The sequence below is a fragment of the Myotis myotis genome, unplaced genomic scaffold, assembly GCF_014108235.1.
Source record: "Myotis myotis isolate mMyoMyo1 unplaced genomic scaffold, mMyoMyo1.p scaffold_m19_p_11, whole genome shotgun sequence".
Taxonomy (NCBI): domain Eukaryota; kingdom Metazoa; phylum Chordata; class Mammalia; order Chiroptera; family Vespertilionidae; genus Myotis; species Myotis myotis.
In genome coordinates, this window is record NW_023416315.1 from 63,251,518 (window position 1) to 63,270,910 (window position 19,393).

The 19,393-nt window shown below is 50.4% G+C and overlaps 1 protein-coding gene across 7 annotated transcripts in view; it reads right to left on the reverse strand.

The window, feature by feature from the left end:
* Window positions 1-3,483: 3,483 nt before the first annotated feature.
* The window catches only part of CCDC136 (coiled-coil domain containing 136), a 32,702-nt gene continuing 16,792 nt past the window's right edge, over window positions 3,484-19,393 (reverse strand). Inside the window, exons 6-19 of one of the 7 annotated variants that reach the window (XM_036328762.1) lie at window positions 19,158-19,269; window positions 18,408-18,576; window positions 17,863-18,003; window positions 17,366-17,524; window positions 16,944-17,114; window positions 16,372-16,557; window positions 14,601-14,795; window positions 13,683-13,910; window positions 11,883-12,335; window positions 11,535-11,756; window positions 10,129-10,392; window positions 9,259-9,552; window positions 7,329-7,435; window positions 3,673-3,807 (exon numbers count right to left, since the gene is read on the reverse strand). In XM_036328762.1, coding sequence (XP_036184655.1) covers window positions 7,334-7,435; window positions 9,259-9,552; window positions 10,129-10,392; window positions 11,535-11,756; window positions 11,883-12,335; window positions 13,683-13,910; window positions 14,601-14,795; window positions 16,372-16,557; window positions 16,944-17,114; window positions 17,366-17,524; window positions 17,863-18,003; window positions 18,408-18,576; window positions 19,158-19,269 — 2,696 coding nt within the window. In that variant the 3' untranslated portion in view covers window positions 3,673-3,807; window positions 7,329-7,333. Of the gene's footprint in view, window positions 3,808-7,328; window positions 7,436-9,258; window positions 9,553-10,128; window positions 10,393-11,534; window positions 11,757-11,882; window positions 12,336-13,682; window positions 13,911-14,600; window positions 14,796-16,371; window positions 16,558-16,943; window positions 17,115-17,365; window positions 17,525-17,862; window positions 18,004-18,407; window positions 18,577-19,157; window positions 19,270-19,393 lie in introns of all 7 variants that reach the window. The other 6 variants (XR_004970967.1, XM_036328761.1, XM_036328763.1 and 3 more) reach the window with 6 other exon arrangements.

Below are 19,393 nucleotides of genomic sequence, written 5' to 3' on the forward strand. Positions count from 1 at the left end.
CTCCCATCAAGGGACACTGCTCCTCCGCCACTGACAGTGGCCATGTTTAACTTGGTCTACGCAGAGTCTGAATGAGCAGGCCCAGTGGGCCATGTTTTTCTGGAGCCAGAGACATGTTCACAGTCACCTGTGAAATAGCAGGCTGGCCAGGCTCACAGCAGGCCCTTTGATCAGTCAGTGATACTGATTGTGGCCCTGACCCAGGTGCCAGGGACAGTGTGGTAGTATGATGGAAAGATCTATAACCTCTGTCACCTTGGTCAGGTGATGTCACTCTGTTGGGCCTCAGTTTTCTCATCTCTAAAATGGAGTTAATGGCCCAGCCAGCATGGCTCAGTGGTTGAACGTTGACCTATGAGGCAGGAGGTCATGGTTCGATTCCCTGTCCACGGCCCATGCCCGGGTTGCAGACTTGATCCCCAGTGTGGGGTCGTACAGGAGGCAACTGATCCATGATTCTCTCTCATCACTGATGCTTCTATCTCTCTCTCCCTTCCTTTATGAAATCAATAAAAATATTTAAAAATAAATAAAATGGAGTTAATAGTGGTCTCATAGGGATTTTTTATGTGTGAAGATGAAAGGAGGGAATGTAAAATGAGGAGCATGGTGCCTGGCAGCTAATAGGTGATCAGAAAATAAGTTAGTTTGCTTCCTGTGCTGGTATCTTGGAAAGCCTATGGGTTCTGGGGAGGCCATCTAGGTCTTCCTCCCAGCTCTGTCTATCCCCGGTAGAGTCCACAGCCAGGATCTCCACCATGCTTCCTTTTTCCCTTCTCTATATCCTAACACTCCACCTGCCAGCATCAGAACCAGAGTACTTCTGATCTTTAGAACCACCCACCCTGCCCCCCAATAGCAGCTGATCCTTGACAGGAGTAGTAGGTGGTATACTGTACCACGTGACCCATGACCCGGGAAGGGAAAGCAGAGGGGGCTGTTGTGCAGGGAGAGAGCAGAAAGGAAGAAGTTACACAGAGGGCTGGAGAGTGGGGAATTGGAGGTCCTTGAAGGTGGTATGAAAGGAGTCCTTGGTTCTATCTGTACCTAAGCCTGGGTGCATGTTCCCCTGGCTTCTAAGAGATGCCCTGTAGACTTAAAGCTAGTTCAAGTGACGAATACATTCAACACAGAGACCTCTTCACTCTGGTGAAGTGTATTAACAAGACCAGGAGTCAGAGCTCAAAAGGATGAAGAGAATGGCTTTCTAAAAGGAGCCAATGGGCCCGACTGTTGTGGCTCAGTGGTTGAGTGTTGACCTATGAACCAGGATGTCACAGTTTGATTTCCAGTCAAGGCACATGCTCGATCCCCATGGGGGGCATGCAGGAGGCAGCCAATCAATTATTCTCTATCATCATTGTTTCTATCCCTCTCTCCCTCTCCCTTCCTCTCTGAAATCAATAAAAATATATTTAAAAATAAAATGAGCTGGGCTGGCATGCTCAGTGGTTGAGCACCTACCTGGGAACCAGGAAGTCACGGTTCCATTTCCAGTCAGGGCACATGCCTGGGTTGCAGGCTTGATCCCCAGTGGGGGACATGCAGGAGGCAGCCAATCAATGATTCTCTCTCATCATTGATGTTTCTATCTCTCTCCCTCTCCCTTCCTCTCTGAAATCAATAAAAATGTATTTTTTAAAAAATGAGCCAACGGGGCAAGTGCCCCAAAGGAAGAGCTCTGTATTCTAAGCAAAAAGGCTGGGGAAAAGCAGGATCACTTTCCTGTCATTGCTCAGGCTTGGATTCGGGCCTGGGAAGGGCCAATAACGTCCTGACTGGGGCCGATTGCCTACCAGGTCATGACCTCCATCTTGACTTCTGATTAATTCCAAGGTAAATCAGGGATCCACGGTGGTAGGTAACCTCTAGTCCTTTCCACCATATATGTTCTCCAGCCAACTGGTGACTAGAATAAAGTCAGTAAACAGCAGGGCTTCGCTGCACTAAACAACCAGGAGCCAGGGACCAATGGCAACAGTGAGTTGTGAAGGAATTTCAATTAGGTTACAACTGAGGACACACAGTCTAATACAACGGAGGGCAGTGCTTCTTAAATTTTATTGTGCCTACTAATCAACTGGGGATCTTGTTTAAATGCAGGTTCTATGTTGCATGTCTGAAGCGGCCTGAGATGCTGCCTTTCCAACAAGCTTAAATGCTGATCTGTGGGCCACACTTTGAGTAGCTGGAAGCTAGGCCACCCTAGATCAGTGCTATCTTTAAAGAGTCATTTAGAGGGAGGCAAAGGGACATGTGGCACTGCCGTCAGTCTGCCTAGGTGCAGCTCCGTCTATAGGGGCTGGTCTTGTTTTCAGTACTGGCCTCAGGGCTGCTGGGATGGACTCCCATCCAGTTCAGCCTTGTCATTCTCTGGGCTGCACATGATTTTAAAATCAAATTCTAAGAGGCCTTACTGCTGAATTCATTTAGTGCTTAGCAGTGTCCACCACCAGACATGCTCTATAGGTTGCTTTGGATATTTGGGTGAATGACTCTTCTGGCATCAAGTGAAAAGGAAGTAGAGAGGGGTCTCAGGAAACCAGTAGTCATGGGGGTCTTATGAATACACTTGAGGGTTTTCATATGGAAACTTCATGATGAGAACCATCAATCAAAGCATTCCACGGGGATGAACGTTAAACAAGGACACTCATAAATTATCCTCACATTCTGCTTGTCTCCACTCAGACCCATTCTCCATCCTTTGCTCTGCTCTGAATTCCAGGCTGACTTTGAAAGATGACATCACATGGGGCACCTCTACTCTCTGGCTCCCAGTAGGGCTCAGCCAATGAGAGGTACCAACAGGAGCCTGGGGGTGGGAGGAAGGTGGGGATACATAAACTCCCCCTTTTATTTGTGGCTCTGACAATGACTGCATCCCCCTGTGGCCTCCACGTGTATCTGGGCCCCTTTTCAGACCTGGGATGGTAGCCACTTTCCACTGTGGCTGGTGTCTGGGGACTTCACTACTCCTTGTTAGTTCTTCAACTCTGCCTTCTGGACCTTGTCCCATCATTAAACTTTTCAGTAAAGCTTTTGTGTGTGTGGCCTGTTTACTGCCAGGCCCTGAGTGGTTAATAAAGTTTGCTCTAAGAGCAAACTCCTTGAGAAGTCATAGGACTAAGCCACGAAGGCTCACAGGCAGATCTTCTCAGGGCACTCTTCTCGAATAGCTGGGTATGGGCACAGAACCCAAGGGCAGGTCACTGGGCCCCCCTCACACAAAGTACCCAGTTCACTCCATTTCTCTATGCTCAGATGAGCTCCGTGAGAGTGTGTTGATATGTATAGACCAATCCATCTGTGATTTGGTTGGCAGCACAGGAGCCAGCTTCATTTCTGAGGTCATTTCTAGGGTGAGAAATCATATTTAGGAGTCAGACCCTTATGTGAGCTGCCTGGTTTAAGGGAAACAGCTCTGTTCTGGTTGTGTTGTGAGGTATTTAACAAATCAGAAGCCACACAGTCTCATGTAGTTAGGTTGACATTTAATTACAAGGAACCTAGGATCTTACACAAGGCAGGAGATGGGTGCCAGCAGCCTTTTCAGCCTGAGTGGCTGAGGCTAAAAAGATGGGGACACTGGGACATGTGGATGGGTGGGGCTCCGGCACAGTGTGTCCTGCCCAAAGCCGAGGGTGGTAGCCATTGGGGATCTGCCCCCAGGGCTGGCCCAGGTCAGGTCTGCCATCACTCCAAGAGGCAGAACTCTGCCTCCTGCTGTCGCAGGTTGGGTAACACATACAGAGCCACCGCTGCAAGAGCCAAGAACACCATAGGCTTCCACATCCCAAGCATGTTCTGTGGGGACCAAAGACAAATGGTGAGTGCCCAGCCCCCTGAACCCTTCCCTAAGCCAGACATCCCCTGCCTACTGGTGCTGGAGACACCTCAGGACCACCGTGGCCCACTCCCCCTTACCTCCTGGATAACTGCTGGAGACCATGTGGTTGGAGTCCTGGCACCACTAGACACCTGAACGACCCTGTGTGTCCCACCTAAGGTGACTGCCTGTTTGCATGCCCCATGGGATGAGAATACCAGTTCCTGTGCGTAGGAGCAAGTTCAGGAGCCAGACTTTAGAGTATCCAAATGGTTGTAATGAGGGAGGTTGGCTACCATGGCAAAAATATGCGGGTAAATGTGGGCCTTGAAGAAAAGCAGCTGCACCTCATTAGTTCCTGGAGAATGAACTCAGAGTCAAGAGGATATGAAGACTGAGAGGAAATGAAGAAAGTACACCATGGAGTGTGGGCAAATATGAGGTTCTAGGCAGCCAAAAACCTTTGTGGAGAATGATGGTGGCTCAAGGAAATTCAAGGAAGCTGGTCACTGGCTCTGGGAGGCTGCCAGACCCTGCTGACCACAGCAAATCCTGCTGATTCATTTAGGGAACATGACATCCTGAATAAGAAAATACATACTCGGGGAAGTAGTTCCTAATTTTATTACTTTTTTACTGTATTACTTGAAAGACAGAATTTGAGTTTTAAGTCGCAAGCTATGGCATAACAGAAATACAGTTTTAGGAAAGGGCGAATATAGCCCATCAATGCTAAGAATGCATTTGCTCAGAGAATAACGAACCTAAAAAGAGGATTTTAAGCCAACTATAAAGAGCAAAGAAAACCGCCTACTGGTATACTTGTAAAAACAGCTACTAAAAAGAACATAAGGTATGAAGTGAGAAGCAAAACAATGTTGGAGGTGGGAATACAGAGTAATTCATAAAGGGAGCTAGGAAAAATACTGACATGCTCAGATGCTTACATCCTAATGTGCATTGCTAAAAATGCCAGTCTGGGGTTTTTAAGGGTGCAAAGTGCTGAACCCATGCATGGGAACTGGCGTCCTTTATACCAGGCGCAGGCAAGATTCCAGGCTGGCTGAGTAAAGGGCTGGTTCGAGTATCACAAAGGGGTAAGTCATGTCAGGCTTTCCTTTCAGACTGGGTCACTAAATTCACAGATCCACAGACGAATCGTACCCCTGACGCCTGTGTACTTTTATTAGCCAATGTCACCCCAATAAATCCAATTTAAAAAATAAAATAAATCCACAGATCAAGAAAATCATGTTCTGTACTTAATCAAGGTGTTTGACAAGATTTTCCATGATATCTTTGGAGAGAACATGAAGGAAGTGAGTAGGATGACAGCACGGCTTGTTGTGTGACCATTTGTTATGTGACCAATGAGCTGGATAAAAGCCTGGTGAGATGACATTCGAGAGGCTCAGCCCTCACCTGTGACGTGAATGAGAATATGAGGGAGGGCTCGTCACCCTGGAGGATGACAAGCTGGTAGGGAAAGGAAATATTTTGAAACCAGAGTTGAGATTAGGAAAAACAAAACAAACTCCACAGGTTAGATCAGTGGATTATCTCTAATAGGGATAAATGAAAATTTCTGTCTTGAATCCACAAAAATCAACTGCAGGTAGAGAATGGGGGGCGGGGGAGAACGTCACTTAGCATATGCAACATGCAAAGGGTTTTATAGTACATGAAGTAGATTAACAATGCGATCGGAGGCTGCATAAAGAGAAGTATGGTATCTTTCTAATTACCTGGAAGCAACCAAGGAAAATGGCTCAAAATGAGGAGATGAGGGAAATCAGGATTGGAATTTTATCTGTTGCTAATGTTAAGTCCTTAGAATCTGATTCACAATTTCCTGGCTCTATAACTACGCCTCTCTGTGTCTTAGTTTTATCACATACCAAATTAATAATAGGGTTGTTGTAAGATTTAAATGAGTAACTATAGATACAGTGATTAGGACAGCCGTGGCACGTAGTATGCATTATATAAGTGTATGTTCTTTTTGTTTATGTGGTGTTTTATCATGGTGAAGTACTTTTACATATATGAACTCAACTGATCCTCAGTGGGGAAGGCAGAGGTTTTATCATCCATCTTTTGCTTACATTTGAAGAAACGAACATTCAGATTATGCATTTTGCCCCCTGGGACCAAGCTGCAAGAAGCACAGACAGACGCAACCAAGTTCTCTGACCACTTTGTCAGGCAGGTTGTACCTATGCTACCTCGATTCCTGGTTGGGGAGCTGCATATTTGGTGCAGCAGGCTCTGGGTACAACAAGCTCCCCTGAGAGGACCCTAAACCAGGAGTTCCTTCCTCTCACTCTGCTTGGGCCAGGCTGAGTTTGAGCTGGAGAAAGGTTATAGCTGAATGCTCTGGGCCTCATCCCAGGGACTTAGAAATCGAGGCATATATAGGGGAAGAACGGGTACAGGGAGAGACTTGTCACTAAAGGAGTTGAAGACTGTGGGGTGTAAGTGCAATGCCTAAAAGGAGAAGAGCTGAAGAGGGGGAAGAATGAGGGGGTGGGGAGGGAAGAGAAAAAAGGAAATGGTGATAAAAGCTACCAGCAAATGCTTCAGCTGCCACTCTGAACCTATGCATTAAGCCAACTACACTCCACTAACTGAGAAGTGAGAAGGAGGGTGCGAGAGAGCAGGGGGAGCATAAGAAAGGAGCTAAAACAGGTCGAGAAGAGTTTATGGTTCTCGAAGGCAGGGGGAACCCTAGGGTTTTTACCTTGGGCCACATTCTGCCTCCTGAATTTGGTATCCTGTTGGTACCAGATTACATGGACTGGCCAACTGAAAGGTAACCAGAATATACCAGCCTTGGTTCCCTGAGACACTGGCATCTCTGGTTGGTGGAAACTTTTCACCAATATAGGACCACATTCTCTCCAGAAAGCCCAGCTGAGAAAGAATTTGGCCCCCACAGAGAGAGCTGGAAAAAATCCCTGGCATTCCTATTCTGACTTTTCTGAAGACCAAAAGCCCCAAATCAGAGAACTTCTCAGTAGAAAGTATATAATATGGTAGGAGTTTCAGTTCCATTTTTACCAAGGTTGAAGGATGAATTGAGGCTACCCTTGTACACATGACCCTACAGGAGTCACAGCTCTTCAGACCTCCTCTCTCACCCAACAGGGGCGGTGGCGAGTCCTTATTTTGCCAGCCTGGGCAGTTACAACAGTGAGTGCTTGGCTCTGGGGCTTAACAAAGAGCACCCAGGCCAACCTTACAGACAGACATCAGCTCATCAGAGGTAGTTGGGCAGCTTTGGAAGTAGCAACAGTGCTGAGATCATCAAAACTTTTCCCAGAAGACAGAAGCTCAAACCATGTCCACAGTGGGCATCCGACTCCCTACGTGTTACAAAGACATGCTCCAAGAAGTCACAGATTTCCAAAAGCAAGAAGCAAGCCGCTGAGAGAAAAGCAAAAGAGGGGAGGCCAGGGCACCCTCCCTTGATCCCTCGAAGAAGACACAATACCAGTACCTGTGTTAGGACGACGTCTCGGCCCACCAGCACCAGAGCAAAGCCGATATGATCACCAGGCCTACAAGAGGCAAGGAGAAGATGGGGGGGTTGGGGGCAGGGGATGGCTGCAACATATCAAACGAGAAAGAAGCGCGAGAAGAGACAGGAGGGGAAAGAAAGGTGGCATAAAAAGACATAAACACATGAATTCAACAGATAACGAAGATGAGAAAACAAAGGGGAGAGAGAGAGAGAGAGAGAGAGAGAGAGAGAGAGAGAGAGAGAGAGAGAGAGAGAGAGAGATCAAGAGATTAAATAACTGGTCAGCGAGAGCAGCAGGGTGTCTTCTCTGCTACCGGGCCTGGTTCTTCCCACCGGCAGCCTCCAGAAGGTTCAATACGGATAGGTGTCAACCAGGTGGTGAGTCCAGCTTTCCGGCTTCATTTCCCTCTCAAACCAGTCAAGTGGGTGCTCTGCGCCCTGACCTTTCCTGCGGGTCAGTGACTGTGGAAAAGTGAAGCTCCAAGGCGGAAAGCTGGCTCTCCAGATGAGAAGGATGTATACTTTGTCACCCTAGGAAGAGCCCGTCTCTTGCCAGGCCACCTGTCCCTTTGTCAGCCCCTTGTTCTGGCTGTTTTCCACCAACTCTCTAAGTGTTCTGGGCTCTGGTCCCTCGCATCCCCTAGGAGTGTAATGCTGTGGTTGTGAGACAAAATGCATTGAAACAAGCCAGCAAATGGAGAAGGGCCAGTTAGTTCTTTGCCGGCAACCATCTTCCAGAGACAAACTGTGTTTGCAGGCGATAACACAGATGCCAACAGAGCTGCCTGCAAAAGAGACAGGACCCCCTGGGCCAAAGGGCCACCTCCACAGCAAGTGCTTGACGTTGAAAATATCAGGTCTGGCATTGAGAAATATGGCACCCAAGGCCAGGAAATCTCTGAGGCTCTAAACCAGCACCTGGTGGAATGCCATGAATTCAAAGAAATACGACACCCACACCAGGATAGAGGCTGCAGTTCTCCCACTGCCCATCCTCAGCAAGGGGCTGCCCTGGAAACAAGGACTGTATGCTGGGTCCTCAGCCGTGCGTGCTGCAGGCTGGCCTGCCAGAAAATCCCAGAGAGCCTTCCAGTGGACGGGGCACCCCACCACAACAGACTCGTTTTCTTCCCCTGTGTTTCGAGGGACAGAAAGAACCTGGACTTATTCAGGAAATACTCAAACTCTTCAGGGAGCCAGAGCCCCAGTTAACCTCAACCAGGGCAGGAGTTCAGCGGGTACATACCTGTACAGATGAACTAGTTATTAACGTACAGAAATACTTTTATATTTTGTTGGGAAATGACTCAGGATACTCCCACTCCAACCTCTTAAGATCCAGCAACTAAAGGGTTAGGGAACTGTTTGGTCTCCAGAGGGAAATATTCTGTCACTTTTGATCACTCCAGGCCCCCACCCTCACACCTTATAATATACAGAGCCCAGTGGGTGACACCAGCCCGCCACCCTCTCCTAACGGCAAAGGTCAAACTTAAAGGGCACCATGGGAAATGGGGACGGAATGACTGTCCTGCTGACAGAAGGCCTTGCACTGTCAGCATCCCTAGTGCACTAATGCACTAAGGCAGGGGGAGCACCCTCGGACATAAGTAACATGCTTCCACATAAATAAAGAGATAGAATTCCAGTAACCCCACCCTGGTTCCCAGCAAAGGTGGTCTTTGCAATACAGTTCCACAGCAAATTGGTTTAAGCTGCCATTTCCCACAGAGAGACCATTCTCTCCAATCCCATCTCCATCTCCGCTTTCCCTGAGTGCCCTGCCTCAGAGCTCACTGGCCTCTACTCCTGTAGAAGTCCGTCCTACGCTGGGTCACCCTGAACACAGGGGCATCTGAGCCCAAGGACCCATTTCCCACACGATCCGGCCTTTGGCGGCGGTTACCTTTCTGCTCTCAGAAATTTTGAGGGGGTTTTCCTCCGACGCTTCAGGGCAAGGGTTGTTGTCCTCATCTTGTTTGTCTTCTTCCTTACCCTCCTGGTCTGGGGACTCTTCAAATCCCTCCTCCCCATCTTCTGTGGGCTCCATTTCTATGGGAGCTGGGGGCTCAGAAACTAGTTCATCCCAGGCCTCCTCCTTTGGTTCTCCATTTTCCTTCTCCATTTTCTCCTTCTCCTCTTTTGGTAGATTAACTGCATCTGAGTTGCTGGCCTTGTAGTACAGCACTACGTCCACATTCTGCGGGCGGAGGTGGGGCAGGATGGGGGATGCTGTTACCTGCCAAGATCCCTCCCCTCAGCGTGGAGGGCAGTCACTCCCAGCCTCTCTAGACCGTCCGTCTATCCGGCCACCAGCCATTAGACAGCTGCCAGCGCTAAAGATTCTTGAGGTCTCACCTGGCCTGCTCTTCCTACCCCTGCATAGTGACTCCTATTTTACCCACTCCTCTTTCACTTATGTGTGTACAACTACTTTGAATAAATTCCTCTCTTTTCATCCATTTGGTTCTTCTCTTGAGCATGTGACCCAGGAAGCACAGGGGCCCCAGGAGAGTGGGCTGGGTTAACTGAGGCCGCTGTGGTCCTTTGGGGCTGGCTGTACCTCCACACAAGTGGTCTGCACGCTACTCTCCCCTTAACTTCGCAGGAAAAGGGAGCACATCAAATGGGCACCATGATGGATCTGCTCTAAATACCTTAGAGACCCCAGAAACCTCTCTACTAATACTTCACTTGGTCAGAATGGTGGGAGGTGATTTTTCTTCCCAGGATCTTATCTACCTTTCTGCTTCTGGCTACATAGGTTACTACTCACCTGCCTGCTCTCAGAACTCCCCAGGCTTGCCTTGGACGCCTTTTTAATTTTAACCCCACTGGCATTCTTATTCACGTTCTTATTGGCATTCTTGCCGTTGGTAACAGAGGACGACCGCTTCTCTTTGAGCTGGCGAAGCTCTTCCTGGCAGCACTGCAGCTGCCCCTCCAACTGCTCCTGCTCTGCCAAAAGCCGACCCTGCTCGTCCATGCTGGCCTGGTACTGCAGCTGCAGCTCCCGCAGCTTGGCCTGCAGCTCTTTGATCTGTGGGCAGTGGAGCCAGTTACCCAGAGCCTGGCCTACGCAGTCCACCTGGGCCCTGCCGGGGTCGCTGGCTCAGAACTGTCTCTGCGGGAGCACGTGGGGAAGTTAGCGGCAGAACATCATGACAGAGAGTGTGGGCTCTGGAACCAGGCTGCCTGGGTTCAAATCTCAGCCCCACTTAAGGACACGGGACAAGTTATTAAAACAGAAAGAAAACCTCAAACTGTAGGAAATGAGCCTCTAAAGCAGCTTTACAAAGAACTCTTCCCTCACTGGAGGCACCTGATGGGTTACATCTAACATGACCAAAAGATGATTTAAATATTTTTACTGTGACCCGTCTGGAGAATAAACTATAGGGCTACCCCTCCTGAACCTCGGGCTTTATTCCATTATGACTTTTGATGGGAACTCCTACTTCACCCAAACTCTCTACTGGTACAATCACCGAAGGAACTGTGTTGGACACCTGGGAGTGCACCTGGGCACCTGCACTTCGCCATGGAAAGAGCGGCAATTCCAATCCTGCTCCCTAACCTCCGGTCTGTCTTCCCTGACTTCTGGCAGCACAGCAGGGTCTCCTTGGTAGGCATCGACACTAGCCAACCAAGGCCCAGGAGTCTGCTCTCTGACCCTCTCCCCTGCATCCCCAGCAACCCTGCTGGACTGCGGGCTGCTCTTGCTCAGAGACAACACCTTCTGTCCCATTGCCAGGGGATGCAGGGCATTCTTCTTGGCACTAGGACAGATCCAGGAGGAGGCGGGGCCCTGTCCTTGAGGTGCTTACAAACTAACTAAAGAACATTGGCAGGTGAAAAAATACAACTGGACAGAAGCGCTCTGGGGAATAGTGCAAACAAGAGAACAGAAGTGGTAGAGGGGGGAAAAAATTCCGAGTCTTGAAGATCAGTAAATCCAGCACAGTCCAGCACGGTGGGTACCTGAGAAATGTCCATCGGTGACGCAGCAGACTGCCGGCCTCCTGGACCTCAGTGCCCTCTGTGTCCGTCTGACCAGGAAGGCGGCAACTACACAGAGTCGCAGCGAGCCCGTCCCTCTCTCCTCAGCCTCTCTGAAATGGCTCCGACCTCCTCGGCTCTAGAGACTCCTCCAAGAACCCCTGCCTCCCTGAGAGCAGTTACCTCATTCTTGTCACAGGGGGAGGCAACAGGCTTCTCAAGGCCCTCGCAGCGCTCCTTGAACTCCTTTTCACAGGCACCCAGCTCTTCCTTCAGCTCCTTCTGCTGGTCTACGAGCGTCCCCATCCGCTCCTGCAGCAGGCTGTGCTCCTCCTGGCTGAGCTGGTACATGGCCTGCACTCCCTGCAGCTTGACCAGCACCTCGGCAACCATGTCATCAAAGCTCTGTGGAGGGTGGGGAGGAATGACGGCACCCTGGGGAGCCCCTGCCCTCCGCCCGCTCTGCTAGGCCCTTCCTTAATAAGATCAGAGCCTTCTCTCCCTGCCTGTGTGCCAGCTGGCTACTTTTACCTCTAGATCTTCCGGCTCAGCAGGTTCGTCGTCAGTGCTGCTGACATAACTCTTATTATAACAGGTGTCCGAGCTACTGCCGCTGGTCTTCTTAACAGTGACGACGCTGCTGCTGCTGCTGGTGCGATAACTCTTCAGGTAGGTCTCACTGGTACTGGTTTCGCTATCATAGCTCTTGAGAAAGTTCTCCTCACTGCTCTGGGGGCTCCCGAGGCCCTCGCTGCAGTCAATGCTGCTACCATAACTCTTCTTGTAGGACTCAAGGCTTCTTTTTATAGAAGGGGACCGGGCTTGGAGCAACTGCATTTCTTCCAGGCAGAGCTGCAAGTCGGCCTGCAGCCTCTTCCGCTCCTCTAGGAGCCGGCCATGCTCCTGCTGCTGCAGCTCCTGCTCGGTCTGGCTGGCCTCGTACAGGTCCTGCAGAGTCTGCATGTGGGAGGCGATCGTCTTGGACTGCCGGGAGTGGGTGGGAGACACATCGTTACTCTAGCACTGCAGTCCAAGCTGCACCCCTCCTGGCGCAGAGGTCTGAGCACACCTTAGAGAACTGCACACCTTCACTCCAGTCTCAGGACAGCCTAGGCCGCCAACTTAGCCTACGGGTACTGGCATGGGTCAGTGTCTTGCTCATGGGGAAAATGTCCCCAGGAAAGATATTCCAGTGTTTCCGGGTTCCTGATTTTGTTGTTTCTGCACTCATTCCTCTCTCCTTGGAGCAGTGCTGAGGGGGGCTCGAGAACACCTGCCTTCTTCTCAGTCAGGTGTACCATCATCCTGGCCTTTGGACTCAGTACCCACCTCTAGCTCTAAAACCAGCTTGACCTGCAATATGAGCATTCCTCAGAAGAGGGGATCAAGGTCTCACTGAGTCCCTGCCCCTCCTGCCCCAATTCTGAATCTGGACTCTGAGAATGTTTCCCAGGCCCTCTGGGCCTGGCTTCTTGGCTACTGATGCCCAGGACGAGATCTGATTGAGGAAACATTTCATACCTGGTTTCTGGTCTCTTTGTTATCTAGGCTGAAATCTGATGGCCCTGGAATCTGACCAAATCTCAGTTTGGACTCCTGCTGTCCCCTGGATCTCCCTGCCCAGGCTAATATCTGAATTATTTCATTTTGCCCAAATTGGAACAGTCTATCTGCTCCTCCTTGCTCTCACTGAGCCCTCAGGCCAAATTCACCCCCTAAACCTGAAAGACTTAAATGGAAATCTCCACCAGTGAGCCCTCAGAGACACCTTGCTGGTGTCTGACCCCCCCTGACCTGGCTGCTGTTCTGGCCAATGTTGCGATGAAAACAGTATGGTCAGTATCAAGAACTCTCCATGCGAGGACGCTTCCTTTGGAAAGGAATGGCCCCATACTGGCCTCGTATAGAACACCAAAAGGTTATAGATTTTATCACTGAAAAGTGTACTTCTCAATTATCAACCATATCATGAGAAAAGGATGACACCTTTAGTCAGTCCCAAGCAATCCAAACACTGAAATGATATTATACATCTGGAAAACGAGGCGCTAAAGGGATTGAGACAAATTATCAGGCAATTACAGACTTCCGGGTCGTCCCGGTTCTAAGTGCTCCCAGGACGGCGGCTGGGCATGCACGTGGTGGGTCCTCAGGCCGAATCTGAAGGCTCATCCCCAGGAGCCAGCCCATGGGCAGTCATGGCTGGGGCAGGTCAGGGCTTCAGTCTCATCCTGACTCCTGGCCTCACAGGCCTTCCTAACACTGTCCCTTCTGTGCAGCCTCTTCCCCTCCTGTCCCCAGAACCGTTCCCCTGCCTCTAGCTATGGTTACCTTGTCTTGGACATATTTTGAGGACTTAAGTGATTTGGAACCTTCTGGATTCTCCAACACTTCCTGGAAATGGGAGTCTTTGAAAACATGCAGCTCTTTGTGCAGCTCTAATTGTTCGTTTAACACACTTTCTTGATTGTGTATCAGCTGTTTCTGCTCTTCCTGCATGCTTTGGTAGAGGAGCTGTAGTTCATACAGGTCTTGTAACTTTGTAAGTAGCTCGAAACTCTGCGAGGTAGAGTGGAAGGAAGGGGCAGGGACTGTGGTGGTCACCAGCAAAGCCCTCTGCTGGAGACCCTCCCTCCCCTTAGGCATCCCTGATTGGCTCTGCAGTTTCCCCATCTGGGACGGGGGAGTCCTGTGGAGATCTGCCAGTTGAGTAGAACTGACCTCTTGTGTTTGGATGCATTTTGTAGTTCACAAAGTACTTTCAAGTATATTTTCTCCAGACAGATTAAATACCTACATATAAAATGCAGGACAGATCCCAGAGCATAAGATGTATTTTAAATATAAAACCCAAGCCCTGGCCGGTGTGGTTCAGTTGGTTGGAACATCATCCCTTACACTGGAAAGTGGCAGGTTTGATTCTCGGTCAGGGCACCCGGCTTGCGGGTTCAATCCTCAGTTTGGGCGCATCTAGGAGGCAGCTGATCGGTGTTTCTCTTTCTCTTTCTCTCTCTCTTCAATCAATAAAAAAACAACATATCCTCAGGTGAGGAGAGAAAAAAAAAAGTAAATCCCTAATCAGCTATATTGAATGCTTTGGTTTGAAATTGGTGAGAAAGTAAGGAGTGGTTGGTTAAGGAAAGAAAAATCTTAATCCCCACCTTTCCTTTTTCTCAAGTACAGTCACACCTGGGAAGCTTCTCAAAGCCACTTCTCCATAGTGAGCAGCCACTCGCTGGCTGCCTTTACCTTCTGGAGGAGACCAGATTTGGGTATCGGGAACGTGAGCCTGTGCAGCTCTTCTTGCAGCTGGCCCTGCTCCTCCTGCAACCTCCTCTGGTCCTCCAGGAGTTCGCACTGCTCCATTTGCAGCTGCCCCATCTCCTTCTGGCTGGCCTTGTACTTTTCCTGCAATTCTGTCAGTCTGGACAGCAGTGCATCACACTGTGGGCGGGGCGGGGCGGGGCGGGGTGGTTACTCCTAAGGTAGTTCTCTGCCTGTGTGGCTAGCAGAGCATTTCTGTGTCCTCCTGCCTCTTCCGATTCACCAGGGTTGCCCACCCTGTACTGATCCTCCCAAGCCACACTGCGCCAAGTTTTAGATGCCAAGTGGGGAATGCCAGCAGGCTGCTTGGGCTGGCTGTTTGGCTGTGCCTGAAATTTTTCTATTAGTCCCTTCTGAGAGCATTCTTAGCGGGAGTGTTATCCACCCCCACCCCCCATTTCATTCCCTACCGCCTCCCTCTCTTCTGGCCCTTTCCTTTGGTAGATGCCATTTTCTCACCCTGCTGGGGATTCTACCCCCTATCACTCTCATTATCCTCAATCTGCTTTTATTCCTAAATATGCTCCTTACCAATAAAGACTTCATTTCTCCCTAACCCCCCACCCCCCATTTTTGTTTTCGTAATCATCTTTTAAAATCTTTAGAAAAGTATGTGCTATTGCTGAATTTGGGTTAAGAAAACGAAATCATCCTATGATTCCAAAAACCTAAATCTTCTAATATCAGACTAATCGCAATGCTGTTTTATAATCAGAGGAAAAGCTGGCCCCGTGTGCCAGCATACGGTTCCTTTCCTTAGGGGAGGAGGCACAGATGCCCTCACTCCTAAGTTTAGTGGGAATGGGGGGAGGGGGAATGTGAGCCTGGGAGTAGAAAGGCAGGTGGACTGTGGTGGTGACACAAATAACCTCCCCAATTCTGTGTCTCCTGAAGGCCTTTCCCTGGAGACACAGCCTGCTGTTGGCGGTGGCAGGAGCTAATGAGCATTTTGGCTGAATGTGACTTGTTCCACTACTTTTAGAGAATCTTGGGCCTGTTTTCTGTCATGCTTCAACACCCTTCCACTTCCTAGCAGTGATCCTGAAAGCGCTCAACACAGGGTAACTGATAGTGACTTGCATTTTACACACTATGATAAAAAGAGAGAATGAGTAAGGAAGGCTTTATTTATCACTACAGGATCTGTTACTGAAAGGAAGTGGGTAAGAGTAGTATTCTGTTCAATTTAAAGAGAGTAAGAGTCAGGTTCAGAGGACTTAACTACTCTGAAGCCGCGGCCCGTCTAAAGCCAAGCAGCGTTCTGGGCACAAGACCATGCCATCTGACAAGAGCATTTGCAATCTGCCTCAAAAAATGAGACCTTCTCTTTCTAGTTCTAATGATAAAAGTGACATATGCGGGCCTATGTGTATGTTCTCCACAAATGACAAGATACCACCACACGTGGAATTATGTGCAAGCATTCCAGTGTTCAGACTGGATCCAGATACACGGATCCTACTAAGCTGTGGCTCAGGTCAAGGAGAACTGCTTTAAAAGTTAACAGCATGGGGCTCTGCCTCGATTCCCGGCCTCGCTGGACTCAGCCGTGATGGGACTCAGCTGTACTTAGTCTCCTAACTATGGGCAAGAGCCCATCCCGCCCTTGGGTGGATGGATGACTTCCTCTTTCGCCCTAACCTCCTTTCTCCAGAGGAAGTGCCCAGTGGATCCCACCTGTCTGCACCACAATTACCTTGTTAGCACACTCTCTCTTGGCCTCCGGCATGGACTGGGTGGTCCTGAGCTGTACCAGCTCATGCTGGCAGAGCAGGAAGTCCTGCTCCAACCGATCGTACATGTGCTTCCGCCGCTCCAGCTCCTCCTGGCTGTTCTCGTACAGCTGCTTCATCGCCTGCAGCTGGGACTGCATCTCTGCGTTCTGGGGCAGGGAGGCAGCCCGCCATCACCCGGAGCAGCGGCTACACTCTCTCCTCTCAGGCAGTGACACAGGGAGTACTACCTGTCCTTTCCAGTCCCAATTCCATCCCACTGAGGCTCCTGAGATGGACAAGGCCCTAACAGGCTCTACGCAGAGACCTCTGGGCTTCCATCGGGGGCGTGGTGAAAGTAAAGGGGTTCATTTTTACAGGCTGGTTTCCTGATTCAAAATCAAAGGAAGCTGAGAGCACCTTCCTACTGGGCAACGCTTGGCCGCCCTCACCCAGGCTCCTCCACAGACGTCCTGCCACCCCGCTCCTCCTCTGCACCGTCCTCGCACGGCAGCTCGGCCTGGCCACCTTCTCCCTCACCTGGAGCTGCTTTTACCTTCTCATTGCTCTCTTGGAAATAGCCCTCGATGTCTCTGAGGCGCTGCACCTCGGCCTCCTGGTACCGCAGGTCCTCCCGCAGCTGCTGCTGCACGTCCAGCAGGTGATCCTTCTCACACGAGAGGTTCTCGTACTGGAGCTGCAGCCTATGCAGCCGGCACCGTAACTCCTACGGTGGAGGGGCCTTTGGACAGTACCCCCGGGACCCTCAACCCACTCACTCTTCTGCCCGCGTCACTCTCAGACTCCTCCCTACCCTCCACTCACTGGCTGTCCTCTCATCTAACACAGTGCTGGGGCGGCTGAGTTCACCTGCGGTGCTCACAGGTGGCGGCCGGAGTTATTTTAACTCTCCACTCGTATCCACCTTCCCAAAACCTCCTAGCACCTAAGCTGCCCCTCACCTCTGGTTGCTGTTACCTTCTCACTTTGGCTTTCTGTAAATGTGGGTTTCGTGACTTTGAGCTGCCGGAGCTCAGCCTGAAGTTGGAGTTGCTCCTTCAAGAGCTCAGTCTGCTCATCCTGGCTAACATCGTACTTGTGCTGCAGGGCACAGAGCCTGTTCTTCAGCTCCTCGTTCTGTGGTGGGAAGGATGCGGGTGGAACCGTTACTCTCAAGAAACAGCAGGCCCCTCTCCAGACCAGCCTGGCGCTTTTCCGGGTGCAGACATCTTGAGGAGCTCCCGCGGGCCTCTGGTCTGGTTTCTTCTCTGAGGCAGACACTCAGTGACGACTACCATTTCTGGGATGCAAGGCTAGGTGGCCGCTCCAATTGGTCTGGGATAGACTCTACCCCTGGTGGCGGGGCAAGAGTCAGCAGAGCACAGCCCTGCTCTGCGTTCATCCTCCTGGAAGGAAGCGGCGACTCCATGGAGGCCCTTCTGCCCTCCCCAAACTCCCTTCCTGGCAGTGTTTACCTGGGCGGCGTGTTGGGAAGTCTGACACCGAAGCACCTCGTTCTGTGCGCACTTGAGCTCCCTCTGCAGCCGCCTCTGCTCCTCCTCACTGGTCTGGCGATGAAGATGTAGTTCTTGCAACTCACAGCTCAATTCCTTACACTGTGGGAAGCGAAACAGGAAGGCGGCTTACTACATCAGGCAAGCGAGACCCCAGAGTACTATCTCCTGCCATAGTGCACGCTGCCTTTGTCAACTCTGTCCTGTGTCTAAGGCAGCCGTGGGCAAACTACGGCCCGCAGGCCGGATCCGGCCCGTTTGAAATGAATAAAACTAAAAAAAAAAAAAAAACCGTACCCTTTTATGTAATGATGTTTACTTTGAATTTATATTAGTTCACACAAACACTCCATCCATGCTTTTGTTCCGGCCCTCCGGTCCAGTTTAAGAACCCATTGTGGCCCTCGAGTCAAAAAGTTTGCCCACCCCTGGTCTAAGGAGATGTTTCTCACACCGGCCAGGAGAAGGTACAAGAGGGACAACGAAAAGGGCCTGCATCCCCCTACCTTGCTCTGCATGTCACATATCTGTTCCTCAGCTCCCAGCAACTGCTGTCGCAACAAATGGGTTTCCGGATGAGGTTCTAGGAAATCCATTTCTACAGTCTGACACTCTGTTGACATCAAACTCCTTAGCGTTTGGGACTCCAGCCACTTTTCTGTTGCTCTTCGTGTCCTGCAATCCAGAACCCCAGAGCCATGTTTGGGAGAGAACTCTGCCTAGAATCACCTGCCAACTGTGCTTGGTCCTGATGTCTTTGTTTTAGGCAAAAAATGGTAAGGAGCCTCTTATTGTGATTTCTCTCTCAAAAAAACACACTTAGAAGGGCACAACACCCCCAGCACCTCAATCTTCAAAGCTGTTTGTCTCTGGGAGACCCTAAGCGTGCCAGTCCAGTTGAGCTTGAGGCTGGCTCTGATGTCAAGTCAGCTCCAAGATAGAGGACATCAGACTGAATCAAGTCCATGTGGACAACAAAGGGATCACTTCTGAGCTTCTGTAGGGCACAGCAAACCAGCCCCTAATGCCCCGAATAGAAGAAAACTAAACTTCTGAAGTCAATCAACTCTAGTCCTAGACACTGAGTTGGGTCCCCATGCCTCTTCTAGGCGGTGTCCATATCCTTTGGACACCACGGGAAAGACCAGATCTCCCGGAGGAGAGGGACGTGCGAGAGCCTGGCATCTGCCTTCAGCAGCAGTTCTACTCGGGGAGAAGCCCAGTCCTACAGGGTCCCACTCGCCTCCCGGCTGTACCTCTCACTCTCCAGATCTGCCAGCTGCCCTGAGAGGCTGCTGTTGCTCTCCTGCAGGACCCGGTACTCCTCATTCAGGAAGCGGTAGCGTTCCCGCAGTTGCTGCAATTCCTCTGCAGAGGACAAGATGAGAGAGAGGTGAGGTCCTAGGGAGGAAGCACTGATGACCAGCCCCCTGTTTTCCTGCCTGGAAACCTGGTAGCAGAAGGCTGATCAGCTCCTTTTTCTAGAGACAGA